The 17,634-nt window shown below is 41.6% G+C and overlaps 1 protein-coding gene and 1 long non-coding RNA gene across 8 annotated transcripts in view; one reads left to right on the forward strand and one right to left on the reverse strand.

The window, feature by feature from the left end:
* Positions 1-16,464, reverse strand: part of LOC310709442 (uncharacterized protein) — a gene marked incomplete at its 5' end in the record, with an annotated part of 116,644 nt that extends 100,180 nt beyond the window's left edge. Inside the window, 2 exons of one of the 4 annotated variants that reach the window (XR_014527507.1) lie at positions 9,527-14,350; positions 16,365-16,433. Coding sequence is in view for 1 of the 4 variants with exons in the window: in XM_083509132.1 (XP_083365258.1) it covers positions 16,365-16,464 (100 nt within the window). Of the gene's footprint in view, positions 1-9,526; positions 14,351-16,364 lie in introns of those variants that run through there. The other 3 variants (XR_014527508.1, XM_083509132.1, XM_083509133.1) reach the window with 3 other exon arrangements.
* The window catches only part of LOC310709447, a 30,903-nt gene continuing 27,631 nt past the window's right edge, over positions 14,363-17,634 (forward strand). For 2 of the 4 annotated variants that reach the window (XR_014527512.1, XR_014527513.1), the window contains exon 1: positions 14,363-15,832. This is a non-coding gene — a long non-coding RNA (uncharacterized lncRNA). The other 2 variants (XR_014527514.1, XR_014527515.1) reach the window with 2 other exon arrangements.

The following is a 17,634-nucleotide window of genomic DNA, read 5'->3' on the forward strand; positions in this document are numbered from 1 at the left end:
TATAAGACGCGCCCCCCCAATTGGCAGCTGCCAATTTGGGGAGGTCGTCTTATATGCTTCAGCAGTGGGTGGTGGGCTTCGCTCCACGCCAGGAGGAAGCCACCCAGTGAAGCCGGCTTAGCATTGCTGGGCAGCTTCGCCGGGCAGCTTCCTCCCGGCACGGAGCAGAGCCCGCCACCCATTCCAGCCATACCTGGCATATGACGACCCCCGACTTTTTAACCCCCTTTCCGGGGTTAAAAAGTCGTCTTATACGCCGGAATCTATGGTATTGTGGTCCTGAGCCATTTGAGGCTTTATAGCTCAAAACCAACAGTTTGAATTGTGCCTGAAAACTAATTGACAGTCCATGCAGTATCCCTAATCTGTCCTGATTGCCAAGTGCCAGGAACACACACTCTAGATCGCTCCCGCCTCCCAAATGGACAGAGAGCCTGGGGAGAGAGATGGAATCTTTCTAGACTACAATAATTCCCCCTTTCTGACCCTCAGGTCTGCCCTGCTGCTGCACCGAATACCCAGCCAGGTGAGCACAGTTGGGTGAGACCAACATCACCCTGTTTGCCCACCCAGATCTCTCTGATACAGACCAGATCGGCGAAGACAGTCAGATCCTGGATGAGGGAGGCCTTACTCAGAACCAACCTGGCATTCAGCAACAGCAGAGGCAGACCTGAGAGCAGGTTGATAGGACATTTGCAATTCCCCAGGTTGGAGGAAGGGCAGGTGCATGGCACGGTCACTCACTGCCTGTACCATGTGCCCTTACCTGGCCTGCCCCAACCCCATCCCTACCCGATGCTTTACCTTGCCCAGAACCACTGCAACTGGGGTGTTTAAGCCTATTAATTCTGTTGCTTCCAAAACTGAGCTCTGGGAGATATTACTTGGTCTTGATGCTCATGTCGAAGGATGTGTAGCGTGTGCACCTGCATTGCCAGTCTTTATGTGGTCAGTGGGGAGAAAGAAACATGTCATGTATCTGTAGCCTTACTATGACTTCAGCAGAACATTCCTTTTGCCTCATCACATGCAGTGCTACTCAGAAGGAAACTTAGTGCCTTGTGTCTGAAGGATTATTTATTAGGTCTCTGTGCTTGTGCTTCAGTTGAAACTGCCTGTCTTTCAGGAGTAAATTTGTAAATTCAGAGTATGCTGTAGTGCCAGGCTTATGGTAGGAAGAGTTTCCATGCTCATTAGGATACTCATTAGGCTCATTTCTTTCCAATACTTTTCACCATGTGGAGAGTTGTAAAGTCCCTGGAGAGGTTAACTGTGTGCCTTATTCTCGTGCTATACTCAAAAGGTACCACACATAAGCAGAACTATTGATAGAGCTGCTTTCTGCATGCATGATTGTGTGTGTATTACCAAAAATATGTGCAGTTAACTTTTCAAGGCATGCATCTGTTTATGTGGTGAGCAGCATCCTAGCAAAATGCACCTGCAGCCCTACAAAAAGTTGAGTGTTTATGTGTAGTACATTTATTCCCCTCCCCAAGTGCTTAATATACATCTTACATTGAAAAGGCACACCGAATCCAAACAGTGCTGATTTTCTACATCATAGAGGGGTATATCGCAGAAATGTACCATGCAGTGGCGTAGCGTGGGTTGTCAGCACCCGGGGCAAGGCAAGTAATTTGCACCCCCTAACCCCCAGATGTTGCGCCCGGTGCGGCCGGCCCCTCTGCACCCCCCACGCTACGCCACTGGTACCATGTGACATCTTAGGCTATAATCCTATGTACACATGCCTGAGAGTGATCCCTATAGAACTGGATGTAGCTTACTTTTAATATGCATGGATAGAAATGCTCTGTTAATGAGTTAAACATATTTATTTGTCCTGGCCGCAGCAATATTGTATTGATGCTGAGTTTTTGAATGAAATATACTTAGTAAGACCAAAACTAATGATAAAAAGTGAAAAGCTAATTAAAACTGACATGTCTGGCCTTGAAGGGTGTTCTATTGCTTTTGCTACCTGCGTGGTGGAAAAAGAAGCAGTTGCAGGTTATTTTTTTAACACTGATAATGCAGTCATATAACATCATTTGGAATGGCAAGCAGGCAGTCTATTATCAGTTTTTTTACTCAGCAGTATTTTTACTGCTGATAGTCACTGCTGTTCCTAGTGACTAAATCAAATACTCTTCTTAAAGCTCTACTTTCAAGCCTATTCTGTGAGCTTCCAGAACTGTTTCTTGTATAATTTTAACCAATTTTCTTGACACACCTCTTTCTGGTTGCCAAGTAACCAGTCATATTGCTAGGAATCCATATTGCTATGGTATCCTCATTTCTGTTTCTCCCCCCCCCCCCACCTCTATTTAATTTTCTGCTTTAATTAATCAATTTTATAAAGCAGAAACATCTAGGTTTGTCCTTGTGAACACAAGACACTGATATAATATATGTAAGAACGACAGCTGATGATTAAGGATATGATTTTAGGTGACGTGTGTGTTGTAATCAGCTAAACAGGCCCCTTGCTATGAGAATTCAGGTTGCTACGGTTACCTATAGAAACTAGGACTTTGGGTTAACTCAGGACATTGATGCACAAAGCTCAGTATCTCACGTCCCTCTACACCAGCACAGATAACGTGTCATTGCCTCTGTATCTGACTCCAGTACATCATTTATAGGTTAGCTTTCTGAAAATTACTATATAGAATTAATCATATAACAGTTTGCAACAGAACAGAACTGGGATCAGCTTTAAACAAAAACAAAAAGGGTCTGGACTGACCAAGTGAAGTACTTGTATTCTTAAAGCTAAGCCTCTGCTGCTTTAGTGTTCGGCTGTGTACACCTTACCATTTACTCCAGTGCAATTCCACTGCTAGTTTTTGAAGCCACATGACATTGGCCACAATCCATCTGTACGCCGTAGTTTCCTGAGAAGTAGTGCTGATTGATTATGTTTTCTCCCAAACCAGCTTCCAGCTGATTTGAAAACGTAAGCCCTAGTTAAGGTGTGTACATTTTTGTGTGCCTCCTCCACGAGAGGTCTGGAAGGTGGCAACACAAGAATGAAACTTTTCTGCAGTTGCTCCCTATTTGTGGAATGCTCTCTCCAGGCAAAACCTTTCCTCTCTAACCAAGCCTTTGGCCTTTAACTATTTGTGGCCTTTTGGAAGAGCACAGGTTACCGTGCATGTGCAAAGGGCAACTTCATTGAAAAGGGGTTCTGGGGCAGAGGGTTATAGCTGTAGGGAAACAAATCAGGTTATCAGTAATGGTGTGTACAGCAATGTAAACAGTGGGGGGAAACAACCTCACTGTGTTTTAAGCCGCTAATATGTACATGCCCTCAGACTTTGAGATCTGTATCCCAGTATAACAAGCTCTCCCTGGAGGGAGTTCAGGTATCTTATGGGTGGTCTTGATAATGTGATTCACCACAAAACAAGATCACAATAGAATTTTAAACACGTATAAATAAAAACTAATTGAGGCAGTGAGAAATCAAGCAAGGATTAGATTATTTACGTGCTACACATTTCTTAATAACTGCACATTGGATTTCAACATCTTTCCGATTAATTAGTTAATCTAAAATCAGTATGTCAAAAATGAGTTTAGCTTTGCAGTAACAAAAGTAAAATGGAACACATTTTAAAGTAACCATTAATGTAACATTAACAGTTGCATTTTTATCATTGGTTAATTATGTTTATTTGTTTCAGCCACGGGCCATAACAAAATTACAAACAAATTCAGACATAAAATCAGAGGCAGAAGTACAGCAGCAGATAATAAACCAAAAGGGGAAAAATATTAATAGCACCACAGGAATAACTTAAGGTTACCAGACGTCCCCATTTTCCGGGGACACTCCCCGGATTTACAAATCAGTCCCCATACAAAATCCATTGAAGTTGTAAAGTGTCCCCGGATTCATTGAAAAAAATCTGGTAACCTTAGAATAACTGTCCTTGGGGAAATCCAGGTTATATGAAATTACATATATGAAATTACATAATCATCTGGATCAGTGGTTGCCAACCTTTTTGAACCGGTGGACAAATTCTGAATTTTGAAAGAGTGCAGTGGGCACCAATCCCAAACTAGCTGCCATGGAGGTGTAGTACAGCGCAAAATGGCTGCTATGGGGACAAAGCATTACATATAGCATGGCTACCACCGGGGGAATGTTTGAAGAGGAAAAGGTATACTACAGGGGAAGCATAGCCTTGGAAAGAATTACCATTCCATCATAAATATCTAGTGCTGTTAACTGAGGTTTGTATAATAGAGTGTTTGTTTACAACCATTGCTCTTTTTGGAAGCTAGTCTTTATTGGCTGATGGTTGCTTGACCTATAAGGCACTGACCCAAAAGTGGGCCATGGGCTATTTTGAGGTGGGCCTCAATGCCACAGCCTGACCAGTATCTCCTTATTTGCTTGTCCCACCCTCTAACATGCCATAGCCTTTTGGCTGAACCAATGCCAGCACCAGCAACTCATTGTATGAGCAACAAAGGTGGCTAGGAGACAGAGAAATGCCGTTGGGATGAGGAAAGGAGGGTATCCCTCCTTTGAGGAGAAAATATGCTAGAGGAAGTGTTGAAGGAAACTGGTAGATGATGATGATGATGATGATTGTAATACATAAACAGGGAAAAGAGAAGGGTATAAGAGAGGAAAGTTGTTATGAGGAGAAATAAGCGAATGTCCCTCAGGGAGGAGAGATAAAGGGAGCTGGCAGTTTGGGCGGGGATGTGGTATGAGAATAAAGTATAAATTGAGTATGAAGGGGAGATGGAAGAAGAAATTAACAGAGGGAGCTAATGATTTGCAAGACATGGGGGATGGGAAGGGAAAAGTGTAAAAGAAAAGGCCTTCTCTATGTAGAGCCTCTGGATCTGCAAATTCTTCCTAAAATAGAAAGGCTGTCACAGTACCCCTACCCAGAGCTCAGTAATTTCCAACTGATCATGTCAAACTCTGCCTCAGTCTGTCATGATTTTGTGACAGGACCTGCTCCTACACCACCATTTTGTGATTGGTGGGCCTCATTAATTTCTGACTGTCTTAGTTGGGCGTTAGGGGTACAAAATTTGAGAATCCCTGTTACAAGGTTCAAAATTCAAATAACTGCCAGATGGGTGCAATCAACCACACATTTAATCAAGAACTCACACACCATGGTGTGAAATAAAACTTTTTCATAATATTTTTTTATTTATACCCTCCCATCTGACTGGGTTGCCCCAGCCACTCTGAGCAGCTAAGTTATCCTTCCCATTTAACTGTTCATAGTCTGATCCAGCATTTCTCAGCCTTGGGTCTCCAGATGTTGTTGGACTACAACTCCCATCATCCTTGACCCTGGTCCTGCTAGCTAAGGATGATGGGAATTGTAGTTCAGCAACATCTGGGGACTCAACTTCAGAAAGGCGGGTCCAATTGCTAAGTGAATCCCAACAGATTTTATTTTTCCACCCTACAAATTATTTCACCACCGGAGGGTGATAAGAGGAATAACAAATAAAGATGGGTTTGGCTCCAGGGTGCAGCAATCTCTTCTGTCTCAGGCACAGCAGCTTTATATTGGGGTATACCCTGTGAATGTGAGCTAAATCTATGATGTAAAAGATTTTCCAAGTTGTTTTTGCTGCCATGTGGATGACTTCATACAAGACTTAACAACTGTATATGTATTTGTCTTGGAAGGCAGCACTTTATGTTTGGTAATTATTTTCAAATTTTTCAATAACATTTGTAAAAACAAAATGTGGGGGAGAAAATTATACGTTGTAATCTTTTAAATCCCAGTAGAAATGCTAATTACTCCTCTGCTTTTCCAACATAAGCATTAAAGCCCCTTTCCAATAAAGTTACTGAATTTAAATAACTATTCTTCATTAGTTAAGTTGCTGAATAGTTAAGTCCTTCCAGATAACAATAACATCACTTGGGATAATATAGACGCTTAACATTATATAATTAAATTATTTCATTTAACATTTTATAATTAAATTATTTTTTGATGTGTAACTTCATGATCAGAATTTATTAACCATAATTAATTGTTCACAATCTGTTTTCAGGTCATCAATACACACACACACACGCACAATCTGGGCCCTCCATACCCACTTGCAGAAAATAATAATCCAGTGAGTTAGGATCTTATCCATTAATAATTGTATAATCTCAGTTTCCTAAAGACAAAGAGCCAAACACAGTATCATATTTCATTAATAAATAAAGACAATCAAACCCTCCCTCCCAACACATATTGTTGGTGTTCCATTTCTCCAGAACAAAAGCATAACTTTTGCTTATCCACAGAGTTTGGGGGAGTAGAGGGCCAAGTGTAATTCTGAGTTGTTTGGAAAACTATATTTATTTTCTGCTTACAAATGTTTGACTACCGAACAGAAGATCATCATCTGAGTCCTTCATTTCCTAGTATGCGGCATTTTGTGCCCTTATTGTGCTGTTTGAGAGGACTGAATTTGAAAGTTTTTCATCTGATCTGCTTAAATCCAGAATCTCATAGCCCAGAAAGGTGACTTTGGAAAGAGACAATATGTTATTCCATTGTATAGCTCTGTCAGAAACTTGTGTTCCTTCAGTTAAAATACAAAATCAAGTGAGCTCTAGGGACAAACACTTTTATCTTCCTACCCTGTCCATTCATGAGCTTTCTGTGGGCTCATGAAACAGGAAACCTTGAAAAAGTAGAAGTGTGGCTGTAATTGGGATTATTCTATTTTTAGCCCGTGAAGCAAGCTGTCTGCTGTCCTGTCCATGTCCCAGCAGAGGTGTTACATAACTCTGACTTAATTCTCTGTATCTGCTGCTACATCAACTTCCCCTTTCCTTTGAACTTTGCTTTTAAAACAAAACAAAACACCAGGCCTTTAATTCTTTAAACTCTTTACTTAACAGGGATATTAAGCAATACGTTTACAGCAGCTCCTTAAGGGCATTGGGAAGTTCTGAACAGAAATTAACCAAATGATTTAAGAAACAAAACAAAACTCACACAACCTTGATTATCTAGCAATAACTTCAAATATGTTGGACACTCTAGTACTTTCAAACTAAGAGATTTCTGTAATTTGCTAATTCTAGAGTTGTCACCTGTGTTTATTTAGGGTGAAAGCCTAATCATGATCATGATTGTTCTTTGATATTCTTTTTAAGTGTCATTGTGTTTCCTGCTTAGTTAATCTGTGAATCTGGATGCTTGTGCTCAAGTTATGGCCTTTGTAGCCTGGCAATTTTCCAGATTCCAAGAATGGATAGTGCATCTGGTTGGTGAGATAAACCCAGGATGTGCTCTTTAACCTACCTGGATTAACCAGGAGAAAGGGAAAGCAAGGTGTGTAAGGAACAGATGCTGAGCAGCATAGGAGAAATTCAGAAAAGATGTGTAGTGTCATCAGGGCATCATAATGTCTAGGTCAAGCCCGTTTTAGGCTGAGTATATACTGTATACTGTGGGGGTTGGGGGTTTGTTTGGTTTTTTTACTTAAATACATTGTGGCAGATTAGTTCATTATACTAGGCTTGTTGTATACAGTGGTGCCTTGCAAGACGAAATTAATTCGTTCCACGAATTTTTTCGTCTTTCGAAGCACGGTTTCCCATAGGAATGCATTGAAAATCAATTAATGCGTTCCTATGGTCAAAAAAAGTCCAAACAAAGCCAAATTTGGTACAACAAGAGTTTATTACGTGCTCTTTAAAGTCACACATACTGTAAAGAGCATTTCAAAATTCAAACCCAGAATTTTTTTAAAAAAAACAGCAGAGTGGCCCAATGGTCACAGAAAATCATAAAAATGCAGAAAAAACACACACAAGCTTCCAGATTCTTGCAAACCCCTTCCCAACACCAAGTCCTTGAATTCCAAACACCCCAACCCAAAATCCAAAACCCCCCCAAAAAGTTTTAAAAGCTTAACTTACCAAATGGCTGCAAAAGAAGTTTTGGAAAAGCTTCAAAAATCACCAAAGTCTTTAAAAACCTCAAAAAAGGTTACTATGTACACTGCGTGCTATGAGTTGCTCCTCGAAGTCAAGTTGCAACTGTATTAACGGTGTTAAGAAAAAGGAAACAAACTTGCAAGACGTTTTCGTCTTGCGAAGCAAGCCCATAGGGTTATTCGTCTTGCGAAGCAGCTCAAAAACGGAAAATCCTTTCGTCTAGCGAGTTTTCCGTCTTGCAAGGCATTTGTCTTGCGGGGCACCACTGTATGTACAAAGCTGATTTGAGATGAGTGGAGAGCTAAGAACATAAGATGAACCTGCTGAATCAGGCCAATGGCCCATCTGGTCCAACATCCTGTTCTCACAGTGGCCAACCAGATGCCTGTGGAAGTCTGCAAGCTGGACATGAGTGCAACAGCGCTCTGCCTGCCTGCAATTCCCAGGAACTGGTGTTTAGAGGCACAAATCCCTTTGACAGTGGAGGTAGAACATAGCCATTGTGGCTAACAGCTATTGATAGCTTTATCCTCCTCGAAAATGTCTAATCCTCTCCAAAAGCCATCCAAACTAGTGGCCATCACATTGTGGGAGAAAATTCCATAGTTTTAACTATGTGCTACATGAATAAGTACTTTCTTTTCTTCTTTCTGAATCTTCCAACAATAGGTAGTCACAGGCCCTACTTTTTGAAAGAATTGATAATCTAGAAAAAGAATCTTCCTTTTATATATGTATGGCTCCTAGGCGTCCTTGTGAAGCACGTTGCTTTACTTTTTTTCTTTTAAAAAAACAACAACCCAATTCTTGTTTTATTATAACTATATGTAACAGTGTATTCAGCATAAATATATATAGTACATGTTAAAAGAGTTCTCAATCAAGTAAATTCGATAACAAGATACTCCAGGATAATCTATATATAAATGTTAAGCATGGAAAGACATCCTGTTTTGTTTACTTATCTAAATTCTCCATGAAGTAAAGTAAAATAGCCACTAAAGTGCAAAAAAGGTAAAGAAAGAAATAAGAGGTTAAGGTCTCCCCTTGCCTTGCCCCCAGGTGCTTAGATTGCTCCTAAGACGATGTATGATTTGACCGCATCTCGTACTTCTTTAATTTACTTATTTGTTATTGAACACCAGTTATTTATGAATGAATTATATTGTTGCCTTCTTTTAATAAAGCTCTAGTTAGTTAGTTAGTTAGTTAGTTAGTTAGTATTTATTATAACGTTAGTTTGACCATGTAAGCCAAGTACCAGACTCTTAGTTAGCCAATCCCCAATAAAGGGTGGATTAATCTTATAACTGATAGTTACCAGGGTTGCTGTTGGCAAATAAGTGATCATTGATTTGCCACCAGGGGACATGGCGGCTTTTACATAACCCAAAAGCATGGTCCATAGGCAGTTCATAAACAGTCATTATTTTTAGTTTACTTACTATCTGGACCTTGATTTTAGGGCATGCCCAAAATATGAGACATATTGACAGTGCTCATGCGCATTACTCAAACAGCTATTTGTAAATATTTGGATCAATCTTTGTGATATGAGGTACCATCTAAAAATCAGCTAGTAAATTTTTTATTTAAGATCCATACAAACCATAAAGGTACTCCATTGTTTTTCATTCTAGGGCGAAAAGTGCTTAATATTCTCATTTCATCTTTGTCCTTGCAGTAGTTTAGCCCCATCTAGGGATGGGCCAATCTGTCAGTTTGGGTTTCTCTCAGTTGCTCATTGCTCCAATTTTTCTGTTCTTCACATTTCCACATTAGATTGCATTTTTTTCAATGTACAAAAAATCCTCATGAATTCATAGGCATTTTCATATTTACAATATTGGATGTAATTTTCCATAATATAAACATTTTTGCAAGGCAGTTTACCATAATATAACACATTTTGTTACATTATTTCCACTATTATTGTTATGCACATTTTGCATTATGCATTTCTGTGCACATTACTTGGTCGGAGAACTATACTACAAAATTCAGAGTAGTTGAATTTTGAAGGATGGCTAGGATCTGGTTTGCATATTCTCTTTGGAAAGTGTGGATTGGGTAATTCACCTTTAAATTGAGTCAAATTTCTCCCCTAACCCCACCATGTCAGATCACCTTGTGTTGTTAAATCCCACGGTAAGATTCACTGAACATTCATTCCCCTTTGAGGCTATATGTCTTGCCATGCAACTGCAAGGAATGCGTGCATGTTGAGAATTGGGGGGGGTTGCTTACTTGAAGCAATGGTTTTAAGAGGAAATAAACAGAATTCTAAGGTACTAGAAAATGAATTTCAAAACATAATTTATTCTGCAGGTTTCAGAAATATGGTAAAAACAATGGTAAAAACTGTACAAATAATTCGCGTCTCTCCGTCCCCCCAATTTGCATTGCTTCCCCCCACCTCTTTATGTGGACAATATAAGGAATTGCATGCTGCCTATACAAGGATTAAGTGAAGTAGGGCCAAAGAACCCTACTGCATATTGTACCTTCTTTTCTGAATTATTACTTCTTGGACATGTAGCTTATGCTAAGGCCATGATCCTGTGTGCTGTACACACTGGGACTTCTATCTGAATAAACATGAATTGGACATGAAGAGGTTATATGCATCCCTGGATTTATCACATTACTATACATAACACTATTACCCTGTGTCTCCCAAGCTTCCCTGGGAACATGCCTCATAGCATGTGCTTGTGTCTTGATCTTGTATTTTTGTTTTTCTTGTGCTTTTCTCTTGTATTTATTCCATGACTAATGAAGCACAGAATGTCAAGCGTAGAAAAAGGCTATTTATGGGCTACCAGTGCAATCCCTGCAACTTCCAGTTATGTTGTCAAGTGTACCTTCATGTTACAAGGCATCCCTGTGGTCTCTATTCTTAGCAGCTAATCATGGAAATAATTCTCTTCAGCATTACTGGCTTCTTGGCTTCAGAGGTTCGCCAGCTCTCCTGCTTACAGAGGCGATCAGCTTCCTGTCATTTGCCCCACCTGCAGAGAGTAACGGTACTAGATATCGTATCACTGCCCACCCCAGTATCTTTAAAGAGGCTCCCGTTTCTGATGCTGTCACACCCATCATACTAATATTAAAGGTGATTACAGATGGTGTATGTTTTATGGTTAAAATGAAATGTAGAGCAGTAATATCCTATGATGCCACAGAACACGATTGAAACCCTCAATTAATTCCTTGCGTGTGATTGCATAATTGTCTCTTTAAAATGGAGGCATAGGGTGCTGCATTGTCTCATCAATGCTAGGACTTTGTGTTCCCTATATTAATGCCTGCTGTTTAGTTCCACTCCTCAGTTTTATCGCTGTTTGTTCCTCTGTGTGCAGTTACTTGTACTTGCTAAAATAAGTGTGCAAGCATTTTTACAGCAATCCAATATGCATGCTTTGTAAAACTCACCGTCAACATACTGAAAATGAATTCAATACTACCAGATAACTTGAGGGAATAATAGGGAATAATTGAATAATAGGGACCAGGCCTTAGAAAAATGCTTAATGTGAAAGGTAGATCAAAGTACTTTGGAGTTTGTATCTCATTAAGTCAGCATTTGACTGACTGTTTTAAAGTGTCACTTTTAGTGGTGTGGACTGAAGACAACATTCAGTCTGAAATCCCTTTAGTGCTCTGTTTTAGAGGAGAGCGCCTCCACTTCAGCCTGAAGCAGAACCTGGTCTTGGAAGTACCAGAGCTTTGCAGCTCCCTATTTAGTATCACGAGGAAATGGCTGGTGGGTGGGAGAGATGACTCCTCACCAAGGACCTTTAGGAAAATGGGGGAGCCTTAACCCCCCGTTAGATTTATTTGAGCCTGTAGAAAGCTAGCAGGGCAGGGTCAAGTGGACCTCCCAAATTCCAAAAAAAATGTTGCTTCTGTAGAAAACGCTCTGTTCAATGTGTCTCACGTCCCAGCAGACTTGGGAATGGAATGGTGTGCAAAAGAGCCTCTGAAGATGATTTCAGTGCCAGGGTAAGCTCATACCCTGGGCCAGGTTCAAGGTGCTGTTATTCGTATGCAAAGCCCTTAATAACTTAGGACCAGTTTACCTACAAGATTGCCTGACCCCGCATGTGCCCACTTGATTGCTTCGATCAGTGGAATTGGCACTACTACAGCTGCCACATAATACCCATTCCAGCAGCTGGATCTTGGTGACATAAGTTCCTTCTTCACCTGATTTGCTGCTTGGTGAGCTAGCTGCATATGAACCAGTTCTGCTTTGTAGTCAATGAGGAAGAAGCCTGTTCCATACCTGATTTCAAAGTGGATCATGCAGCAAAGAGCATCTGTTTTAGCATGTGGTTTCCTTGTTGTGGTTTGGTCGTTCTGCTAGTAATGCTAGTTTCACTATTTGTACAGGGTCAAAACGTAATGCATTTATTCTGTCTTTCCTCATAACTAATGCTTCTTTCTATCGTGTGCCCTCTATCCCTTCCAACGCTACTAATTCTTGTGGCTGCACACAAAATAAGACTCATAATTTTAGTCCCTGTTTAGTAGTGTTGAAGATACAGTTTTTAACAATTTGAGGGATATAACTTTCGTGCTCCCCCCCCCGCCCCCAATATTCAGTAAGAGATTTTATGGCTTTAACAAGGACCTGACCAATCCCCCATTGCCATCTTGAAAGCTGGAGCTTGTTTTCCTCATTTAACTCCAGCAGTAAAGTACTTTTTAAATGCTTGCAGTATTGGCATTAGACTACTGCTGTTCCTCTTGGCTTTGCCCCCATGCTGGGAAGAAAAGTAGGCCTTTTTCTTTTAAGGGTTGTACAGAAGAGATTGCCTTTTAAAACACCACCCTACTATTTTTGCTCTGTAGAACAAAAGCAGCCATACCCCACAACTGTCTGCACTGTCTCTTTTTTGAGGCTTCTCGACGGAAACAGTGATAAACTATTTCTGGCTCTTTGAGCAGTAATTTAATACCAAACTACTGCTGGTCAAATGTGAACTTTAGTCACAGGGACACATCCAGTTGTAGGTTTAGCAGTAAACTGATGTATACTTCCAGCATGAACCTGCCCTCACTTGGATGCTCAAAATAATCTGGGTGAGTGATAGACATTGCATGTCTGCTTAAACATCTTTTTTTGTAAATATCGTTCACCAATGCTGTTGCTGGCATTCTCCCATGTTACAGCTCAAGGGAACACTGTAGTGCCTTTTACCCTGTAATTTGTACATTACAGGTTGCATTCTAGTTATAAATAAAGAAATATGTGGGCATGGTTCAATTTTGGGAACAGTTTGTACTCGTAACACATGTGAAGGCAGGCAGTCGTATTGTGAAGCATCCTCTGATGTGCTTCCTCAAATGGTGTGTCCAGGAAGTTCTTGCTGCTCCAATCCCTGTGGAAAGCTGCTAACTGTGAAATGAGCTTCAAATGGGTCCACACCAGTTTTCAGGTTACGGGATTCAAACCCTGTAGGCATCTTGTGTACAGTTCTGGCTTTTCCAAGCAAAGAAAGCTAAGCACAGTCTCTTCATAGCAGGAACAATGTTGCCTTTCAAATTCTTACTGCTGTTGTACTGTCTTAAAACGGTAAAGGACCCCTGACAGTTAAGTCAGTTGCGAACGACTCTGGGGTTGCGGCACTCATCTTGCTTTTCTGGCCGAGAGAGCTGACATTTGTCCGCGGACAGTTTTTCTGGGTCATGTGGCCAGCATGACTAAGCCGCTTCTGGCAAAACCAGAGCAGCGCACGGAAACGCCGTTTACCTTCCCACTGCAGCAGTACCTATTTATGTACTTGCACTGGTGTGCTTTCGAACTGCTAGGTTGGAAGGAGCTGGGACTGAACAACGGGAGCTCACCCAGTCGCAGGGATTCAAACTGCCGACCTTCTGATCGGCAAGCCCAAGAGGCTCAGTGGTTTAGACCACAGCGCCGCCCGCGTCCCTCTTACTGCCTTACTAGTACTTAAAAATAGTCATTTTTATTTTTATTTTGGTAACGTTTCCTAGCCAAATACCTTCCAAATACCTAAACAGAAACCCCCTCTCCCTTGCCCAAACCCATTTAGTCACCATTTAGCATCCTATTTAACTCATCTGAATATGAATCAAATAATTCTGCATATCAAAACAACAAGACAAAAGCTTCGAAGGGAAACAGTTGAAAGAAATGCTGCTGAATCAAAGACATCCAGGAAGTTCACTCAGAACTCTTGGGAGTCTTGGAAGTGCCTTGTACTTTATCGTTGTCCAGCACTACTCCTTTGCCTTGCCTCCGCATACATTTTGAGCTCTGCATCTCTGTGTGGACTGTTTTAGCATTTGGAAGTTTTGCGATTGTTCTTGCATGCATCTGTGCACAACAGATGTCACTTTCAGGCAGTGAATAACTCTAAAATAACTCTGTAAAGAAGAGGGAGGGGGAGAATCACTGGATTCTTCAGCTCTGCTAGAACATCGAAATTGTGCAGTCAGCCTTCCAGTACAAATTTAAGGCTGGCATGTTTCTGTTTTGAGGTGCTCACCAGAGCCTTTCTTTTATCTAGTCTTTCAGAATTACCCCAACAAAGCAAAATATTCCGTCTTTCATATTCTGATTTTCAAGAATCGCTCCCCAAATGGTCCTTTTGTCATGCCTTGGTGCTCCTAATGGTTTCCTCTCACAGCTGAGACAGGCCATTTGAACTCCAGTAAACTTATCTGTGGGGCCGAAAGGGTTAACACACAGCTTGCTGCCAGGGGAACACACACCCCTGGAACATTTTGGAGGGAAAACCATTTGCTCCTCTCACCATGCTGAAGTGATTAGCTGTTGTAAGAAAAACCCTCTCCTGAGGCTAACACTGCTGGTGACCTAGGCCTTCAGAGTTTCATGCATCCACAGAAACAGGTTGTTGTTTTACCCCCCCCCCCCCAAATTAACAAATTTCCAAAATGTATTTGAGTGGAGTGTGGAAGGCTTGAAGTTTTCAGACATTTGCAGAAATGAAACGGTTAAAAGCATGTGCTCGGGTGTATGCCTAAAAGCAACTGTCTTTTCCAAACTGCAGTGCCTTTGCTGCCCTTTGAGTTAAATCAAAAATTATATTGCATATGTCACTGGGATGTGCACTAGCTTTTCTCGAGGATTGAAAAACATCTGCTTTGTGTTGCTTTATAAACGGGAATGAGCTGGTGGGGGTTAATGACACGAAACTTTGCTCTGTTTTTAAGCAGTGCCTCTTCAGGAGATGCTTGCCAACCCTAAAAAGAGTTAAGCTAGCAAGTGTAACTGTGGGAGAGCCACATGAAGCTGACGATGCGAACATGAGAAAGGGGAAGCTTGGAAATGAAGCAAAGAAACCAAGATGAGGAGGGAGCGCAGAGATATGGGTGCTGAGCCTGGGAGTGACTTTCTCTTGGTTTGTCCGGCCCTGGTACTGCTGGCATCGGCTCTCTGGGGAAAGCTGCAGTTCTGCTGTTAAAACACAAGGAGCAGCCTGGAGAATTTTGAGCTGCGTCACACAGCTCAGAGGGGGAGAGAGAGAGAGAGGGAAAGCAAGCTCTGTCGATAGGTCTACTAGCAACAGCCCTGCTGCAGCAAGAGAGAGAGAGAGCTCATGAAAGAGAAGTGATAACAACATTGGGAAGCATGCTTCCTTTACCCATACAGCATATTTTTTAAAAAAAGAACCGCTATTTTGAAGCTTGTTTGGTACCAGCAGATTTTGTCCACTGATGATACTGGAAAGATGCAACGCAGTTAATCCCGCAAGGGGGGGCATACATAGGAAGGGTTAATGGGAGGAAAATTCTGGAATGTTCTATCCTGCGGCGGCGCAAACAGAGGGTTGAGGACTGCACAGGTGTAGATGAACAGAATTCGTGGTTCCTCTTTTTCCTTACGTACGTATCGGATTGGGATGTGGGGTGGGGGAGTTGAACCGACTGTCTCATTTATGTTCGTGTGTATGTGTATGTGGGTATTTGTTGGGGTTTCTTTCTGTCCCCAAACTCTCCACCCCCAGAACTCTTACACCCCATGTTATTTTTCTGTGGCTAGATACTGTTGGCTGTGTCCTGCGTCACACCAATGGAATGAAGGCACAGGTTGTAAAATGTCACTGCGTAGCTGTAATGCAGATTTGGGGAAGGAAGAGAGAACAGTAGTTTTTCAGAGGTTAACATCAAGGAGTTGGCAGAGGGGTTAAAAAGACAGTCTCTGGATTTTTAAATCTGAGGGACTGTATCTGCATAGTTCAGAAAGTGGCGAATGATGACGCAGTGATCTTTGCCTAGCATGTTACTGGGTTTAAAAAGCATCAGGGGGAACAGGTACACTGTGAATCTCCAGGCCAGCTGAAAGGGACTGAGTTAAGAAGGGAAGATAGCGTTTAGGAATTAAATGTCATCATTTTGGCGTTGGAAAGTTGTTTACCTTGCTCTCTCCCTGTCTCCATGTTGGCAGTCTTCCAGCTCACATGTGATAGTCTTCCCTGTACTGCTGCATCATTAACTGAGTGCCTGAGCCTACACATGATTGGCTGGGGAGGGCTCTTATTCTAAACACACATTTCCATTGGAGGGAGAGGCAGTGGCAGGTGAAAAGCTGCCTCAGATTGGCTGGGGCCAGGATATCAAATCTAAATGTTCCATTCCTCTTGCTTTAAAAGGGGGTCTGAACAATTTGTGACTTAAAATGTTGGCTGTTTGCTTCTCTCCACCCCTCCTTTTCCTTAAATCAGGCATTTTGGAATGTGTCTGTGTTCTCAAGGCTGGTCATTTAAAGAGAAAAGCAAAAAAGCAGGAACTTGAGTATTGTGGATTAGTTTAGTTTATTACTGGTTCAAGTGACGCAGAAGGAAAAACAAATATTCTGTGACTCGAGTTGCATCAGTAGCAGGCGTGTTTCCGGCTGCTGTGAGACAAGCCACGATGACGTGACATTATTATAGGCTTCAGAAGAGACAACAAAAAAGAGACTTTGGTGGGTGGCTATCTCTGTCTGTGAGTGGAAAAATTCTAACTAGGCAGAGCTATTTACATGTATTGTAAACTATTTGGGGCAGTGAGAGTGCCTGCCACTGGTATATATGTAAAAACCTGGACTGAACCAAAACTGAAATGTGTCCTAGGTTACGTCAGTGTAACCTCAAAGTCAGTGCTGTGATGGGATTGAATGGCGACAGAACATAGTGGTAAGAGATATGAGGCTTGCTTTCTGTCATTTTGTTTTGTTTTAAAAGGAGGGGATGGAGAGTTCTAAGATGGCTGGAGAACGATAGGTGGACGGTCAAGAAGAATAAACCACCAGATCGAACCGGGGAGCAGAGTGGGGGGGATGAGGATCTGGCATATAGGTAGACGTAGTGCTTGCTTTAACCATTTCATGAATCAGATTTTCCATTCTGGACTATCCCATAGCCAATCCCAGTCAACCATTTATTCTGTTCTGGAGGATGGGGTCTATCTTCTCTTCTCTTTGGAACCTGCCATGAAATCCAGAGTAACTAGCATTATCACATAACATGAGAGGGTGAGTTTCTTGTGGCGTTTTCTCATAAAATGCTCCAATGAATTGAAGGGTTTACGATGGTAAAAGGATTTGTGTTGGTGACTCACCGGCATAGAGAGAGTCAAGTACAGACAGTCGTTCGGCAGCAGTTTACTGGCTTTGGAACCAGATCAGATGCATTTTGATTCTCCAT

Source organism: Podarcis liolepis, assembly GCF_965112155.1.
Source record: "Podarcis liolepis genome assembly, chromosome: 6".
Lineage (NCBI taxonomy): Eukaryota > Metazoa > Chordata > Lepidosauria > Squamata > Lacertidae > Podarcis > Podarcis liolepis.